The sequence below is a fragment of the Crotalus tigris genome, unplaced genomic scaffold (genome assembly GCF_016545835.1).
Source record: "Crotalus tigris isolate CLP2741 ecotype Arizona unplaced genomic scaffold, ASM1654583v1 scf7180000019599.1365583, whole genome shotgun sequence".
Taxonomy (NCBI): Eukaryota; Metazoa; Chordata; class Lepidosauria; order Squamata; family Viperidae; genus Crotalus; species Crotalus tigris.
Genome location: NW_024097615.1, coordinates 690848 through 708197, shown reverse-complemented (window position 1 = coordinate 708197; position 17350 = coordinate 690848). Strand labels below are relative to the sequence as shown.

At 44.1% G+C, this 17350-nt stretch overlaps 2 protein-coding genes across 3 annotated transcripts in view; one reads left to right on the top strand and one right to left on the bottom strand.

Moving 5' to 3' along the window:
- The window catches only part of FAM185A (family with sequence similarity 185 member A), a 35376-nt gene extending 34725 nt beyond the window's left edge, over positions 1-651 (top strand). Inside the window, exon 9 of the transcript XR_005559209.1 lies at positions 525-651. The gene's annotated coding sequence lies outside the window, so the exon portion shown is untranslated. The remainder of the gene's footprint in view (positions 1-524) is intronic.
- Positions 1-17350, bottom strand: part of FBXL13 (F-box and leucine rich repeat protein 13) — a 59236-nt gene that overhangs the window by 8561 nt on the left and 33325 nt on the right. Inside the window, exons 13-21 of one of the 2 annotated variants that reach the window (XM_039363804.1) lie at positions 13927-14025; positions 11186-11303; positions 9321-9483; positions 8723-8842; positions 6442-6568; positions 5407-5490; positions 4825-4959; positions 2483-2646; positions 513-800 (exon numbers count right to left, since the gene is read on the bottom strand). In XM_039363804.1, coding sequence (XP_039219738.1) covers positions 521-800; positions 2483-2646; positions 4825-4959; positions 5407-5490; positions 6442-6568; positions 8723-8842; positions 9321-9483; positions 11186-11303; positions 13927-14025 — 1290 coding nt within the window. In that variant the 3' untranslated portion in view covers positions 513-520. Of the gene's footprint in view, positions 1-512; positions 801-2482; positions 2647-4824; positions 4960-5406; positions 5491-6441; positions 6569-8722; positions 8843-9320; positions 9484-11185; positions 11304-13926; positions 14026-17350 lie in introns of those variants that run through there. The other variant, XM_039363805.1, reaches the window with a different exon arrangement.

The following is a 17350-nucleotide window of genomic DNA, read 5'->3' as shown; positions in this document are numbered from 1 at the left end:
AAGCTTGGAGCTGATGGGGTTAGAAAGACGAAGACCCCTGGAACCAACAACCCCTCATCCCCAAAAAACCCAACACAGGACATAGCCCATCAGCCACAGCCCCGGGGAAGGAGGACATGATTCTTTAGGACAGTGTTTCCCAAACTTGACAATTTTAAGGCATGAGGACTTCAACTCCCAGAATTCCACAGCCAGCAACGCTGGCTGTGGAATTCTGGGAGTTGAAGTCCACATGCCTTAAAATTGTCAAGTTTGGGAAACACTGCTTTAGGACATAATAGGATTAATCCACCGCTCCCAAACTTTTTCTCCGAAGAAGAAACAAAACAAAGTCATAACTTTTCCTCTACAGTTTTAAAGAACAACAAAAAAAAGGAACATTGTTTGACAGGGACTTGGTTACCAATAAATGAAAAGGCATTTCTTTTCTTTTTTAAAAAAAAGTACCTTCCCCCCCCCCCCCACTAACAAAAAGGATTGTCGGCTTTTAGGGAGTTTTAAACATCTGGCACCTTTTTTTTTAGGGATCTTCTGCCAGGCTTCCCGGCGAGATCAAACTTTCTTCCACGGCTTGTTCGGTTACGGTTTCAATCAGCGGAAGCTTGGCGTGTTCCAGGTCTTTCTGTCCCGAAATCCCCACGATGCTGGGTCTCGGCACCATCGTGCTGTACCGGCGCTTTTTCAGTTTCTTCGGCATCATCAATTCATCGCCGCTGACGCCATAATCAAACCACAGAGGCGGTTCGTCGTCGTTGTATTCGTATTTCTGGAGCCGTGGGGCGTAATTTAAAACAGCCGGGCTAAAAGAGAAATGGCGTAACGTGAGAAGACATAATTAGCCACTTCCATTATTAGCAACCACAAAGAAGAGGGAGTGGAGCTATTCTCCAAAGCGTCTGAAGGCAGGACAAGAAGCAACGGATGGAAACTCATCAAGGAGAGAAGCAACCTGGAACAAAGGAGAAACTTCCTGGCGGTGAGGACAATTAACCAGTGGAACCACCTGCCTCCAGAAGCGGTGAATGCTCCAACACTGGAAGTTTTTAAGAAGAGACTGGACAGCCATTTGTCTGAGATGGTATAGGGCAGTGACGGCGAACCTTTCAGAGACCGAGTGCCCAAATTGTGACCCAAAACCCACTTATTTATCGCTGGGTGCCAGGTGGGCGTGGCCCACTGGGTGGGCATGGCTGTGGTGCTCATGGCAGGCCGGGTGGGTGAGTGTGGCCAAGGTGGGCGTGGTCACCTTGGTGTTGCTCGTGGGGAGGGATGCCTGTGGGGGCTGGGCAGAGTTGGGGAACATCCAGGGGGTCTCTGGCAGGTGGGGCCGTGGGCAGGAGGCTCGTCCTGCGGGGTGAGGTGAGGCGAGGTGAGGCAGGGCGGGACGGGGATGCCATTGTCGCAGGGCAAGGCATCATTGGCCCCAGCACACAGAGGCCAGCGAGCACATGGGGGCCAACAGTGTCCGTCAGCAGCCACAGCCCCTTGACCAGCGCACTCTGGAGTTCCATAGCCTGCAGCCAGCAGTTCAGAGAAGCTGCCTCTGAGCTGGATGGATGGCCGACAGATGAGGAGGTGATTCAGCGGGTCATGCCCGGGAAAAGGAGAGCATCGGAGGCCAGGAGGGATGGGAGGGTAGGAGAGAAACCAGCCATGCTGGGATGCATCCGGCCACGTGGGACCTCGGTGAGTTAGCAGGTGGCTGATTGAAGAGAGACAGTTGCCATCTCCGGGGCATGGCGCGCGTGTCCACAGACAGGGCTCCGAGTGCCGCCTCTGGCACGCGTGCCATAGGTTCGCCACCACTGGTATAGGGGGTACCTTGCTCAATAGTAGTAACTGTGAGAGGGATCTCGGAGTCCTAGTGGACAATCCCTTAAATAGGAGCCAGCCGTGTACTGCAGCTGCCAAAAAGGCCAACACAGTGCTGGGCTGCGTTAACAGCGGGAGAGAATCAAGGCCACATGAAGTGTTAATACCACTTTACGACGCCTTGGTGAGGCCACACTTGGAATACTAAACGAATGGCTGTTAAGTTGAGAACTATCTGTATATTATTTAGAAGGATTGTTTCGTTTAGGGCAACGGTTCTCCACCTGTGGGTCGGGACCCCATTTGGGGTCGAACGACCATTTCATTGGGGTCGCCAAACAACGCAGTCCGCCATTTTTCCCCCCTTTTCCTTAGCTGGGCTACTCCCTTTTATTCTATTGGCTTTTGAAAGCCAATAGAATAGACTCTCTTGAATAGAGTCTAATTCTATTGGCTTTCAAAAGCCAATAGGAATTGTCCAGGCTGTCTCTGCCCTGCTGAGCCCGCCAAAAGTCCCATTCTGCAAACGGTGCTGCACCAGTTGAGTAGTCCTTGACTTACGACCGGTTGAGTAGTCCTTGACTTACGACCGGTTGGGGGTAGCGGCATTAAAAAGGTTGAGAACTACTGGTTTAGGGAATCTGTACATTCGTCTTGGAGAACATCTTACCGGGTAATGCCTGCGCAGTACAACATTTTAAGTATTCGGAGTTGCAGGCAGCCTTTGGCCAGGTTTTTTAGTGTTTTGTCGGTAACATTTTTGCAACCCGAAATATCCAGATAATGCAGGAAACTGCACCCCGAAGCTATTAACTGGATCCCCGAATCGTTGATCTGTCAATCAAGCAAAAACGTGACACAGAGTGGAAAGCCGTTCGTAAATGATAACGTCAACACTGCAGAATAGGAAACCTTGACTTGGGAGCTCTTTAATCTATGCTGGGATAAACGTGTCCTTTAATATAATATTTTTTTAAAAAAATAAGTAATAGAATTACTCTGAACGCCTTAAAATTGGACGTAACAATATGCCAGGGAACCCTCAGATAATTTGGGGGCACCACCTCATTCCTAGTGGTTGTGACGCAGGCCACAATGTGTCGGCTTGCACAGTATTCTTTAGATCAGCGGTCCGCCAACTTTTTGGACACCATGGACCGGGGGGTGGAGACCTGGTTTCACGCGCTACCTAGATCACACACATGCGCAGATGAAGTACTGGTCCATGGTTCCTATCGGGCCGTGGACCAGGACTGGTCTGCGGGCTGGGGGTTGTGGACCTTTGCTTTAGATGAGAAATCCTAGCCCAGTGGTGGCGAACCTATGGCACGAGTGCCAGAAACAGCACTCAGAGTCCTCTCTGTGGGCACGTGCGCCGTCACCCCAGTCCTAGGCCTTCAGCTGGGTTTTATAAAACCTTTTCGCTTTAGGCCTCCGCCGCCGTGTGCAAAAAAAAAAAAAATAGGTTCAATCAGTCAATTTCAACATCTTGTGAGAAAAAAAATTTTTTGCAAAGTTGGAATTGATTGAGTGAACTTTTTAGTCTCACCCAGTCTGCCATTACCACCGAAGCCACGCCCAGCCAATGGGCCACACCCACCCGGCACCCGACGATGCATAAGTGGTTTGGGGTTGCAGTTTGGGCACTCAGTCTCTAAAAGGTTCGCCATCACTGTCCTAGCCTACTAGAATAACATGAGTATGCTTGGAGTAAAATTGGTCTTTGGTAGCCTGGAGTCCTAGTACCCTTTATATGCCCAAAATGACTCGTATTGTATTTCTGCTACTAGCCTACGTCTTGGTAAGAGAGACCAATGTGGGACAGACTGTACTATCACCAGTACACGAAGCAAGAATGGTTACAAAACTAGAGAGGTATGGAGAGGAATAATATGGAAACTAGTTTGTTAAGTGTCTGTGAGTGGGGAGGGTGTGCGCACTCGCCAGCCATTCCCGCAGCCCCGTGACCAACAGGCCACGGACCGGTACCGGCCCACGGCCCACAGGTTGGGGACCCCGGGGTTAAGGTATCCCACCTTGGAACTTTAAGATCTGTGGACTTCAACTCCCAGAATTCCCTAGCCAGAGAGAGACAGAGACAGAGACAGAGTCTTAAAATTGCCAAGATGGGATACTCCTTGCTTTTACAAAGAAGAGCCAAACAACAAGTGTCTCCCATCCTCATGATCTAGAACAGTGATGGTGAACCTTTTAGAGACTTGAGTGCCCAAACTGCAACCCAAAACCCACTTATGCATCGTCGGGTGCCGGGTGGGTGTGGCCCATTGGCTGGGTGTGGCCCATTGGCTGGGCGTGGCTGCAATGATAACGGCAGACTGGGTGGGACTAAAAAGTTCAATCAATCCATTCCAACTTTGCAAGATCTTTTTTTCCCGCGAGAAGTTGAAATTGACTGATTGATTGAACCTTTTTTTTTTTTTTTTTTTGCACATGGCGGCGGAGGCCTAAAGCGAAAAGGTTTTATAAAACCCAGCTGAAGGCCTAGGACTGGGGCGACGGCGCGCGTGCCCACAGAGAGGGCTCTGAGTGCCGCCTCTGGCACCCGTGCCATAGGTTCGCCACCACTGCTCTAGAACAGTGTTTCTCAACCTTGACCATTTTAAGGCATGTGGACTTCAACTCTCAGAATTCCACAGCCAGCAATGCTGGCTGTGGAATTCTGGGAGTTGAAGTCCACATGCCTTAAAATGGTCAAGGTTGAGAAACACTGCTCTAGAATCTACATCTAGCCACAAGTGCTGGCTAAATATATAGAACCAAGGATGGGGAGCTGGGCTTAAGAATTAAATTATGACGGAGGACTTGGCCTTTAACTCTCCGTCTGAAATAAAGGGGATGTACAGGAATCTCCATGTGCCAAAATTATTAGTAACAAAAACAGCCACTTTGGATGGGGCAGACTTGACAGAATCTTGTAAGTTTTTTTATTGCTTGTGCCATACTCAAAATGAAGGGGGGGGAGGCGTTAAGTATCGTGCTTTTCATACGTACCTTGACACAACCCACCATAATGAGACAGGTGAGTTTGCGGCAATTTAACGACAAATTTTTTAATGTAGCATTTGATATGTGCCGGCAGAAGGACAAATCGACGTAGTCTAGTTTTTTCAATTCAGTACACAATACCTGGAACGTAAGTTACACAGATGTAGGGTTTCGATGTGTTTGTGTGTATTAACCAGAGAGAGCTTCTCAATCATATTCATTAATGTATTTCTCCTTGAAATAACCAGCTTTCTCCTCATTCTATTCTGTTCTGTTCTGTTCTACTCTACTCTACTCTACTCTACTCCACTATACTCCACTCCAATCTATTCTACTCTACTCTACTCCACTCCATTCCATATTCTATATTCTATTCTATTCTATTCTATTCTATTCTATTCTATTCTATTCTATTCTATTCTATTCTATTCTATTAAAATAGGGATGAATTTGAGTCCCACAGATAGCAAGCATAACACTTCTATAAGAATGACAATTAATTTTATATTGAAATTTATATTAAATCTCAAAATATTAACACACAAAATCCAACAGAGTCACACATGTGACACCTGTCTGTTATTTTACCTTCATTCCTGTGTCAGAAATCAGCCTACACTCCGACAGAATAATCTCCTTAATTTTCAAATGTCTGCCAAGGCTCTCCAAACCCTGTTGACATTTGAAACCACCGTTAATGCACTAGCTATCTAATATAATAATAATTATTATTCTACAAAATAGAATAGAATAGAATAGAAAATGTAGAGTAGAGTAGAGTAGAGTAGAGTAGAATAGAATAGAATAGAATAGAATAGAATAGAATAGAATAGAATAGAAATAGAAATAGAAATAGAAATAGAAATATAGAATAGAAAATATGGAATGGAATGGAACAGAACAGAATAGAATAGAATAGAATAGAAATATAGAATAGAAAATATGGAATGGAATGGAACAGAACAGAATAGAATAGAATTACAATGGAATGGAATGGAACAGAACGGAATAGAATTACAATAGAATTACAATGGAATGGAATAGAATAGAATAGAATAGAATAGAATTAGAAATATAGAATAGAAAATATGGAACGGAACAGAACAGAATAGAATAGAATTACAATAGAATTACAATGGAATGGAATGGAATAGAATAGAATAGAATAGAATAGAATAGAATAGAATAGAATAGAATAGAATAGAATTAGAAATATAGAATAAAAAATATGGAATGGAATGGAACAGAACAGAACAGAATAGAATTACAATAGAATTACAATGGAATGGAATGGAATGGAATGGAATAGAATAGAATTAGAATTAGAATTAGAAATATAGAATAGAAAATATGGAATGGAATGGAACAGAATAGAATAGAATCCAATAGAATTACAATGGAATGGAATAGAATAGAATAGAATTAGAATTAGAATTAGAAATATAGAATAGAAAATATGGAATGGAATGGAACGGAACAGAACAGAATAGAATAGAATTCTTTATTGGCCAAGTCTGACTGGACACACAAGAAACATGACAATGATCCACAAAGCCCCACAAACATGGGCATATTCAAGAAATCCTGTCTAGCAATCCACTTTCCAATTTTCTGGCTCCTCACCTGATCAGTGATGCCTATCCGTGAAATATTGAGATAGGCTAACGAAGCCATCGCTGTCATAGCCTGCATCCCCGTATCTGTCACAAGTTGGCAATTATGCAAATTCAGATAAATGAGATTCGGGCACCTAAAGAAAAGACAGGAGAACATTTTTCGAAATGTTTCTTACTTATGCTATAATTCGTCTTTGGCCCACGCAGGTAGTCCTCGCCTTACGAACACACTGGGGCCCAAAATTTCCATTGCTAACCGAGACATTTGTTAGTTTTGCCCCGTTTCGCGACCTTTGACACTGTTGCTAAGTGAATCACTGCCCTTGTTCAATCGTTAAGTGAATCCGGCTTCCCCATGGACGTTGCTTGTCGGAAAGTCACAAAAGGGGATCACATCGTCCCCGGGGCACTGCGACCGTCGTTAATATGAGTCGGTTGCCAAGTGTCTAAATTTTGATCACGTGATGATATGAGAGTTGCAACGTTCGTAAGTGGGAAAAGGGATCCTAACTCACTTTTTTATCAGTGCTGTTGTAACTTTGAACGGTCATTAAATAAACTTGTCGTAAGTTGAGGAATCCCTGCACAGCACATTCCAACGAAGAAAATAAAAGTGGAACTTTCAAGTCATAGAAGGGACATAAAGCATGCATGCCCACACACACACAAACACACACCTTTGGGATTTTGTAGCGCCTACGCATTCATCAATCTATTGGAAGACGTTCTGGAACCTTCCCTTTCTTGGAAAGGAGATCTATTTTATTTTATTTATTTATTTATTTATTTTGAAGGGTTTCGTTCCTTCCAAATGTTGGCATTGCCACACAGCCTCTTTTGATGAATTAAATGTTAACTCGGTTTTAAAATTCTGAGCGACGTCCTGGCTTCCGTGATGTGAGGCCTGTGCCATTTTCCAACACCAAAAGGGTTCTTTGTGTGCTGCCAGCGAAGCTTCACGGAATCGCGTTGGGTTGAATGTTTTGACAGCTAGAGAGAAAATTTTGTTTAATCCGGGCGATGGGTGTAAACGATGCCAGAGTGAATGAATGCCATCCATTCAGTCTGCTGCTTCCATCTTGGGACCGGCTCAAAACTAAATATCATATGGCTTTAAACCCCCAGCCAATTTTGTAGAATAATTATTATGAATTATTAGAAACTCTTAACACTTAGTGGGGTCCTGTGTTGACGTGTCTGCCAGGGGCTTCTGTAAATTATGTCTCCCTATATATATTATGGGAGAGACACTCTGTTTGCTTCCTCTGCTGAGACCTGTCAAATAGGGTCAGAACCCCTGGCATCGCCCTCAGCTCCCTGAGACCATCCAGCTGTACCAAGATAGTGCCTCAGCAGGGGATTCTCTCTTCCTCTATCTATCTATCTATCTATCTATCTATCTATCTATCTATCTATCTATCTTTCTTTCTTTCTTTCTTTCTTTCTTTCTTTCTATCTTTCTATCATCTCTATCCTATCATCTTTCTCGCTCTCTCTAGTTACCATCTATCTATATCTATATCATCTACCTATCATATCTGTCTGTCTATCTATCTATCATCTATCTATCTATCTATCTATCTATCATCTCTATCCTATCATCTTTCTCTCGTTCTCTCTAGCTACCATCTATCTATATCTATCTATCTATCTATCTATCTATCTATCTATCTATCTATCTATCTATCTATCATCTCTATCCTATCATCTTTCTCTCTCGTTCTCTCTAGCTACCATCTATCTATATCTATATCACTATCTATCTATCTATCTATCTATCTATCTATCTATCTATCTATCTATCTATCTATCTATCTATCTATCTATCATCTCTATCCTATCATTTTTCTCTCTCGTTCTCTAGCTACCATCTATCTATATCTATATCATCTGTCTGTCTGTCTGTCTGTCTATCTATCTATCTATGTAGGTGGGCGGTCAATAAAATTTAAAAATAAACAATGTTTGGTCTGGGACCCTTCCTGGTTTCAATGACTCTCAGTCCCAATTAACTATTGCTATATTATTTTAAAAGACATATCATATCATGGTTAAAATCAGCATTTTTTTCCAAACACGCTTCTTTAAAACTTCCTATGCTAAGGATTGGCAAATAAGAAACACCTTAGAACAGGGGTCTTCAAACTCGGCCCTTTTATGACTTGTGGACTTCAGCTCCCAGAATTCCTCAGCCAGCATGCACACTGGCTGAGGAATTCTGGGAGCTGAAGTTCACAAGTCATGAAAAAGGGCCAAGTTTGAAGACCCCTTGACTTAAAATGTGATACCTTTCAGATATTTTCACGAGGGAAATGTCAGAGACGTGGCAACAATTAGCCAAATTGAGTTCTTTTAATTTGGGAGCTGAACGACCGTCAACAAATGATTTTATTCCCGAATCACCGATTCTGAAACATAAAAAGAAAATACTTACTCTTATCTTAGTCACGAGTCTAAAATTAAAGTTTTTTTAATAATTTTAGTATTTGAATGCAATCTATCTATCTATCTATCTATCTATCTATCTATCTATCTATCTATCTATCTATAATTTATCTATCTATCTTGATGACCTCCAAGGTCCCTTCCAACATTATTATTATTATTATTATTATTATTATTATTATTATTATTCTATCTATCTATCTATCTATCTATCTATCTATCTATCTATCTATCTATCTATCTATCTATCGCATTCTATATGTTTAATGTTAAATTTATTTGATATTTGGGTCATTTTCCCCCCTTTTTTGTACACATTTTGGCTTTATGATAGCTCTTTTTTTCTTTCAAGTAATGCCATGACCTCAACACTTTAGAATGCATAGAAAAAATAACAATTCCATTCAAACGAGTTATTTCGTCAGGTAACGATAACAATACCTTGTGCATCCGGATAGATTGAGGATAACAATTTGGTCCAGCGGTACAATTAACTTGAGAGCTACATCTGTTATTCTCTGGCAATTGGCTACACAAATCTGATTCATTCGGGGCCAGAATTTGCTCATGATTTGGAACGTGAGATCTGTAACCCGATTGCTCCCTGTTGAGACAATCCACCATTAGGTCACTCTAAGCCAGCATGGGAAAAACTACTTCCGCCGCTAGATACCCGGCACAGGTGGTCCTCGACTTACCACCACAAGGAAGCCCCAAATTCCTGTTACTAGGCAAGGCATTCCTTAATCGAGTTTTTCCCCATTTTACGACCTTTCTCGCCATGGTCGTTAAACGAGTCAGTGCAGTTGTTCAGTTAGTAGCACGGCTGTTAAGTGAATCTGGCTTCCCCACTGACTTGTCAGAAGGTCGCGAAACAAGATCACATGACTCATGGGACACCGCGACCGTCATAGATACAAGTCAGTGGCCAAGCGTCTGAATTTTGATCACATGACCCTGGAGGGGATGCTGCGATTTGTCGTTAAGTGTAAAAAACTGGTCAGACGTCCCTTTTTTTCCAAACCCTTTGTAACTTCGAACGGACGCTGAAGGAATGGTTGTTAAGTCGAGGACTAATTATCGTAGCAACTCAAGAGTTCCTTTAAAGCAGGGGTCCGCAACCTATGGGCCGTGGCCCAGTACCGGCCCGTGGGACTGGCTGGCGAGTGTGCCCAAGTGTGCATGCACCCTCCCCGCTTGTGCTAGCGCCGCCATGCGGGTGCTAGCAGCCCTGTTTGTGCATAGCTAGCGCCACCGCCAGCGTTGTGTGGGTACTAGCGCCCCGTCTGCACATTTGTGGGGGCGCTAGCAGCCCATTTGCACATGCGCGCATGCCCTAGCGTCCCATTTGGTGCCAGCGCCGCCACCAGTGCCTCTGTGGGCACGTGCGCTCCGCTTGCACATGTGTGTGTATCTAGTGTCGCTGCTGGGCGTGCCCATGTTTTGCGCATGCATATGCCCGTACTTTTCCCTGCTCCTCCCTTTCCCTCCAGGCCACCAACCCGGAAAGGTTGAGGAGGTCTGATCTAAAGTCAGAGGCAACCGGATCGTTCTTCAAAAAAAAGGCCATGTGCCAGACATGTCTTCAACAGCGGAGGGACCCAGGGCAGAAAACCTGCAGCCTAGAAGGTTCCCCATCCATTTGCACCACTCAGGTGACCCTGAGGACACAGGTAAACCTCCAAGTGGCCTCAAGGACTCTTTAAAAGAAGGCGAAGGACCATTCTTTTAGAGAGTCGTTGAGGCCACTTGGAGGTTTATCTGTGTCCTCAGTTGTCCCAAAGGTGCTTTTTCAGGAGGCAACTGGACTTCTTTGTTTGTCTTTGAAGACGTTTCGCTTCTCATCCCAGAAGCTTCTTCAGCTTTGACTGGATGGTGGGAAGCGGAAGGACTTATACTCCTTGCAGAGAGCTGGTCATTTGCATTCTTTTAGAGAGTCCTTGAGGCCACTTGGAGGTTTACTCAGGAAGGTTGCATGAGGGGTGAAAACGGGTGTGGAGCCTTCTTGGAATTGTTGAAAGGACGCCCATTTCCACTACTCAGGTGACCCTGAAGACACAGATAAGCCTCCAAATGGCCTCAACGACTCACCAAAAGGATGCAAATGACCAGCTGTCTGCAAGGAGTATAAATCCTTTCATTCCCCACCATCCAGTCAGAGCTGAAGAAGCTTCTGGGATGAGAAGCGAAACGTCTTCAAAGAAAAAACAAGGAAGTCTAAGTTGCCTCGTGAAAAAAGCACCTTTGGGACAACCAGGACCTGGATTGATTGAGAATCTCCCTAGACATGTGTCAGAATCACTAACCTTGGATCTTCATTTTGACCAGTTTACACATTTCCAGAGCTTGGAGACCAACATCGGACACGTGTGGAGATTCATTGAATTCGACCGACTCAATCCTTGGGCACTTTGGCACCAAAGCCTTGAAGAGAGCAGGACACAATTCAACCAACCACATGGCATCCTTTCATAAAAACGCCTTTTGAGAAAACAACACAAGTTGATAAAATAAACTTCCTTTTCTGTGCCGTTTCATGCAAATTCGGAGTGCTTGGGTATGGTTAAGGAGGGCACTGACTTTTCTAGGCTGCCCTATCTATGTTTCCTGATAAAATACATGGGAAAATCCCATTGGAGGAATAGTCCATTTCAGACAAATGGCTGTCCAGTCTCTTCTTAAAAACTTCCAGTGTTGGAGCATTCACCGCTTGTGGAGGCAGATTGTTCCACTGGTTAATTGTTCTGACTGTCACGAAATTTCTCCTTAGTTCCAAGTTGCTTCTCTCCTTGATGAGTTTCCATCCATTGCTTCTTGTCCTGCCTTCAGGCGCTTTGGAGAATAGCTTGACTCCCTCTTTTGGGGGGCAGCCCCTGAGATACTGGAAGACTGCTATCCTGTCCCCCCTCGTCCTTCTCTTCATTAAACTTAATATACCCAATTCCAGCAACCGTTCCTTTTATGTTTTAGCCTCCAGTCCCCTGATCATCTCTGTTGCTCTTCTCTGCCCACTTTCTAAAGTCTCAACCTCTTTTTTACATCATGGTGACCAAAACTGGATGCAGTATTCCAAGTGTGGCCTTACCAAGGCCTTGTAAAGTGGTATTAATACTTCACATGATCTTGATTTTATCCCTCTGTTAATGCAGCCCAGCACTGTGTTGGCTTTTATGGTGAATTAGGAACCATTATCAAAGGAAAGGTTTCAAAGCCATGTTTCCTCTTAAGATAGGCTGACCAGTAGTAACCACACAACAGAACAACTAGACAAAAGGACAGTTTCCCCGCCCCCCCCCCCATGATGCCATCTCTCTGCTGAATGAATTCCTACAACGCTGTCAAAATACTTAGTAAAGCTTTATTACTATGATGCTCCTCATCTTTTCCTATTACCTATCCTTATCTTCTTATAACTACAACTTTGTGGCTTCTATCTTACCATTTATATTGGGATTTTTTTTTTTAGCATCCTAGTATGATTTATGTTGTTTGCTTAGCTAGTATTCTATAACTATCAACTCAGTGTTGCATCCGATGATTTATGACGAAGTGTCGTATTTCAAGATTTATGATGAATGCATTTTCAGGTTGTATATGACCATGATTATCCTTATTATTTGTGTATACGCTGAGAGCTCAGGCACCGGAGACAAAATCCTTGTGTGTCTAACCACGCTTGGCCAATGAAGAATATTCTATTCTGACAGAAAAAAAATTGCCTTTAAAAAAAGCAAAATACTCTTCCCAAAGTTTCCAATTAACCCCTCAGGCTTGTTTGGCAGCGTCTTTCAAAAATCTTCTAAGCGTGCCCTGGAACTGTGGAGCTCATGGTTTAAATAAAGCCGAGATACACAAGGGATTTCTCAATGTTGGACAAATCACTCACAGGAAATGATGGGGCCGGAGTCTTCACTGTTTCAACCTGAAAAACAAGCTGATCCGGCCGAGGATCTGTTTAATGTCCAATATTCAGTTTCTGCAGAGGTCAAGAAAAGCTCCATTGCTTTTGATTGCTGGCATTTGTCAACAATTGGTATTGAGAAGCATGACTTCTGCCTATCACGGCTTCATCTGCTATTAATTTGCCCAGTTCCTTTCCAAAAATCTTTCTTTCTTTCTTTTTAAATATGGGGGAGAGATTAACACAGAGGTCCCGAACTTTTGGGACACTAGGGACCAGTTCCATGGAAAAAAGTTTTTTCCGCGGACCGGAGGGTGTGTGGTTTTGTGTGCTGCCTGCATCCCACGGATGGGGCTTTCCTTGTTTGTGTGGACCGGTTGTTAGCGTGCTATGGCCCGGTACTGGTCCATGGATCGGGGGTTGGGGACCCCTGGACTAGCACATGCAAAATTCCTCCAGTGGGAATTTCCCATGTATTTTACCAGGAAACATAGATAGGGCAGCCTAGAAAAGTCAGTGCCCTCCTAACCATACCCAAGCACTCTGAGTTTGTTGGCGATGTCCATTTTGCTCTATGAGTTCATGGCGACCTAACCCTAACCCTAAGTGGAATTTTCCTCCAATGGGATTTTCCCATGTCTTTTACCAGGAAAGATAGATAGGGCAGCCTAGAAAAGTCAGTGCCCTCCTAACCATACCCAAGCACTTCGAGTTTGTTGGCGATGTCCATTTTGCTCTATGAGCTCATGGCGACCTAACCCTAACCCTAAGTGGAATTTTCCTCCAATGGGATTTTCCCATGTATTTTACCAGGAAACATAGACTGGACAGCCTAGAAACGTCACTGCCCTCCTAACCATACTCAAGCACTCCGAATTTGTTGGCGATGTCCATTTTGCTCTCCGAGTTCATGGTGACCTAACCCTAACCCTTTAGGGTTTCCTGCCTTCGGCTGCCACAAAGAAATTTGGGGGTCAATTGTGGTCTTACGTCGAGGACTTATCTGTATTTCCAAGTACTGCCAACTCACCCGTTCACCTGCCAATATTCTACGCGTTCAACTGTCATCGCTCTTAAGTCCCTAAGACTCTCAGGCCAAAAGCCAAATTCAAAATTGTAAAAAAAAAAAAAAGTCTCCTTTCTTACTTGAATGCATCTGTCGGTAAGAGTCAGCATTTCGTTAATTGTCAGGCACTGGATCCTGCTGCAGCTCTTCGCGATATTCCTGAAGCCTTCCACCGTTAACTGATATAGATATAGATATATTTTAAAAAGGAAATTAATTATAAGCAATTTGCTGCAATGTATTAAGCACGAATCTAAAAACAAAAATACAGGCAGTCCTTGAATGACATTCACAGTTGAGCCCAAAATTTCTCAGACAGTTGTTAAGTGAGTTTTGCCCCAGTTTGTGACCTTTCCCAGAACAATTGCTAAGTGAATCACTGCAGTTGTTAAGTTAGTAACCTGGCTGCTAAGTAAAATGGGGCAAAACTTACCGTCTCACTTAGCAACAGAAATTTTGGGCTCAACTGTAGTCGTAAGTGGAAGACTACCTAGAACGGACTTCCAGAAGTAGCATCCACACACTTCCGGTGAGCCATTCTATAGGCCTGGGAGACCTCATCCAGGCCTCCGAGGCCTAGAACGGAGTTCCGGAAGTGGCATCCACGCACTTCCAGTGGGCCGTTGTAGGCCTGGGAGGCATCCTCTAGGCCAGTGGTTCTCAACCTGTGGGTCGGGACCCCATTTGGGGTCAAACGACCATTTCACGGGGGTCGCCAAACAAGGCTGTCCGCCATTTTTTCCCCCTTTTCTTTGGCTACGCCCCTGGCACCCGGTGATGTATAAGTGGTTGGGGGTCACCACAACATGGGGAACTGTATTATGGGGTTGCGGCATTAGAAAGGTTGAGAACCACTGCTCTAGGCCTCTGAGGCCTAGACTGGACTTCCGGAAGCCAGCCAGTCCTCCAAATGCAGCAAAATTTAGCTACTGGTTCTTCCGAACCAGTGCAAACAGGCTGAATCCCACCACTTAACCCGGTTGCTAAATGAATCTGACTTTCCCACTGATGTCGCAAAAGGTGATCACGTGACCCCGGGACACTGCGACCGTTATAAATACATGTCAGTTGCCAAGCATTCTAATTTTGATCACATGACCATGGAGGAATGCTGATGCAACGGTCCTCACTGTGAAAAAGGGTCGTAGGTCACTTTTTTCCGTGCCGTTGTTTAACTTCCAACGGTCGTTAAGTGAATGTTTGTAGGACAAGGGCTATCTGTATTTATAATAACTTTTGTACGTGGCGAATCGGTTCAGCTCTTTCAGGTGTTCCACATCAGCAAAATCCAGCGCGTGCGCACACCCACACACCCACACACACCATAGGCCTCTAGAGCAGTGGTTCTCAACCTGTGGGTCGGGACCCCATTTGGGGTCGAACGACCATTTCACGGGGGTCGCCAAACAACGCAGTCCGCCATTTTTTCCCCCCTTTTCCTTAGCTGTGCTACTCCCTTTTATTCTATTGGCTTTTGAAAGCCAATATAATAGACTCTCTTGAATAAAGTCTAATTCTATTGGCTTTCAAAAGCCAATAGGAATTGTCCAGGCTGTCTCTGCCCTGCTGAGCCCGCCAAAAGTCCCCTTCTGCAAACGGTGCTGCACCAGTTGAGTAGTCCTCGACTTACGACCGGTTGAGTAGTCCTCGACTTAACGACCGGTTGGGGGTCGCGGCATTAAAAAGGTTGAGAACCACTGATCTAGAGAAGAGTGAACTGAAAGTGGAGAGAAATCTGCATTTATCTCTGCCTCCTCGTCCAGATCGGTGGCTACACGTGCGTTTCAAAAGATTTGCCACCTGCTGAAAGGATTAGGAGATGAATTCTGCAGCCCGAGAGCTTGAGCGATACCTTTCCTAAAGTCCAGGGAAGCTAACGCAAGCAATCCATGAGGCTTACGATGTCAAGAGTGAATGATTGCACGGGCCACATTTAATCCTCCTAATGTACACGACGGGACCGCAATGTTTTGAAAAAAGCGTGACAGGCCCGATGAAAAATAAGCCAAACGCATTTATAAACTCTGCTCTTTTTCCGAGAGACTGTTGGGTTTCGGAGGTGTCGGAAGAGCAGGGACTGAAATCTTTTGAGCAAACAGAGGCACAGAAGTCATCCAGAGATGTTAAGCCCTTCTGGAGTTTCCTTGCCAAATATGAAGTGCAGAGCAGGCCCAGTTGCTGACTCGGCATTATCGGCAGTCCCTGGCCATTTTCTTCCCTACGGCCATGATTTACGAGGGCTTAGAAAATCCCTCAGCCGTTGCTAGGACAAAGGCTTCATCGGGTGATTTATCGCTGGAGGATGTTTGGAGGAAACGCTTTGGATGCTAAATGGCCAGGGACAAAAAAAAAAAAAAACGCTTCCCATCTGTTCAGCAACCACTGAAGCCTGAATTACAGGGAATCCTCAACTTATGACTGTAACAGAGGATAAAATTTCCATCACTAAGAGGGTGACGTTCGTGAAGTGAGTTTTGCAACGATTTGACAAGCTTTTTTCTGCCCCCGTTATTAAGTGAATCGTGCGGTTGTTAAATGAATCTGACTTTCCCCACAGACCTTGCTTCTTGGACGCCAGCCGGGAAGGTCACCACAAGGGGATCACGTGACCCCATGACTGTGCAACTGTCAGCGATGCACACCAGTTGCCGAGCCTGTGGATTCTGCTCGTGTGACCTGGGGATGCGGCAACGGTCGTAGGTGTGAAAAAATGGTCACAAGTCCCTGTTTTCAAGGCTGTCGTGACTCGGTTGTAAGTCAAGGACAGCCTGTGCAGCAATCAATAGAATCCTTCTCTCCCTTTCCCACCTTGAAATGCTGTTTTGGTCCTAGTTAGTAAAAAACGTTGCTTCTCCAACCACCCCATCCAAATCCATTGCAACAAAATACTTAGAAACATCCGCTGAGTATTCTGCTTGAGCTAGCTGACTCAGTTCCCTGGAAATAATTTGTAATTATGATTTAACTGGACTTGGAGTTAGATGATAGCACTCTTGAGGAGAGGCTGCAGGCTGAGCTGCTTGTCCTTTAAATCACTATTCGGTGATTTAACGTTTCTGTTGACATTTCTTAAGAAAAAGCAATAAAAGGTTGAACAGTGAAAAAAATGGCTATAGCCTTTGTAGAAATCAACTCTCTGTTACTGCATAGATCTGCAACTGCCTAGTGTAAGAAGACAATATAGAATAGAATAGAAATAAAGAATAGAATAGAATAGAATAGAAATAAAAATAGAATGGAATGGAATAGAATAGAATAGAATAGAATAGAATAGAATAGAATAGAATAGAATAGAATAGAATGGAATAGAATAGAATAGAATAGAATAGAATAGAATAGAATAGAATAGAATAGAATAGAATAGAATAGAATAGAATAGAATTTAGACTAGACTAGACTAGTTGTTGGCGTGGACCAATTTCTGGAATGCCATGGACAAGCAAAGACTCCGGCACAGATAATTCTTGACTTACAACAGTTCATTTAGTAAACATTCACAGTTAC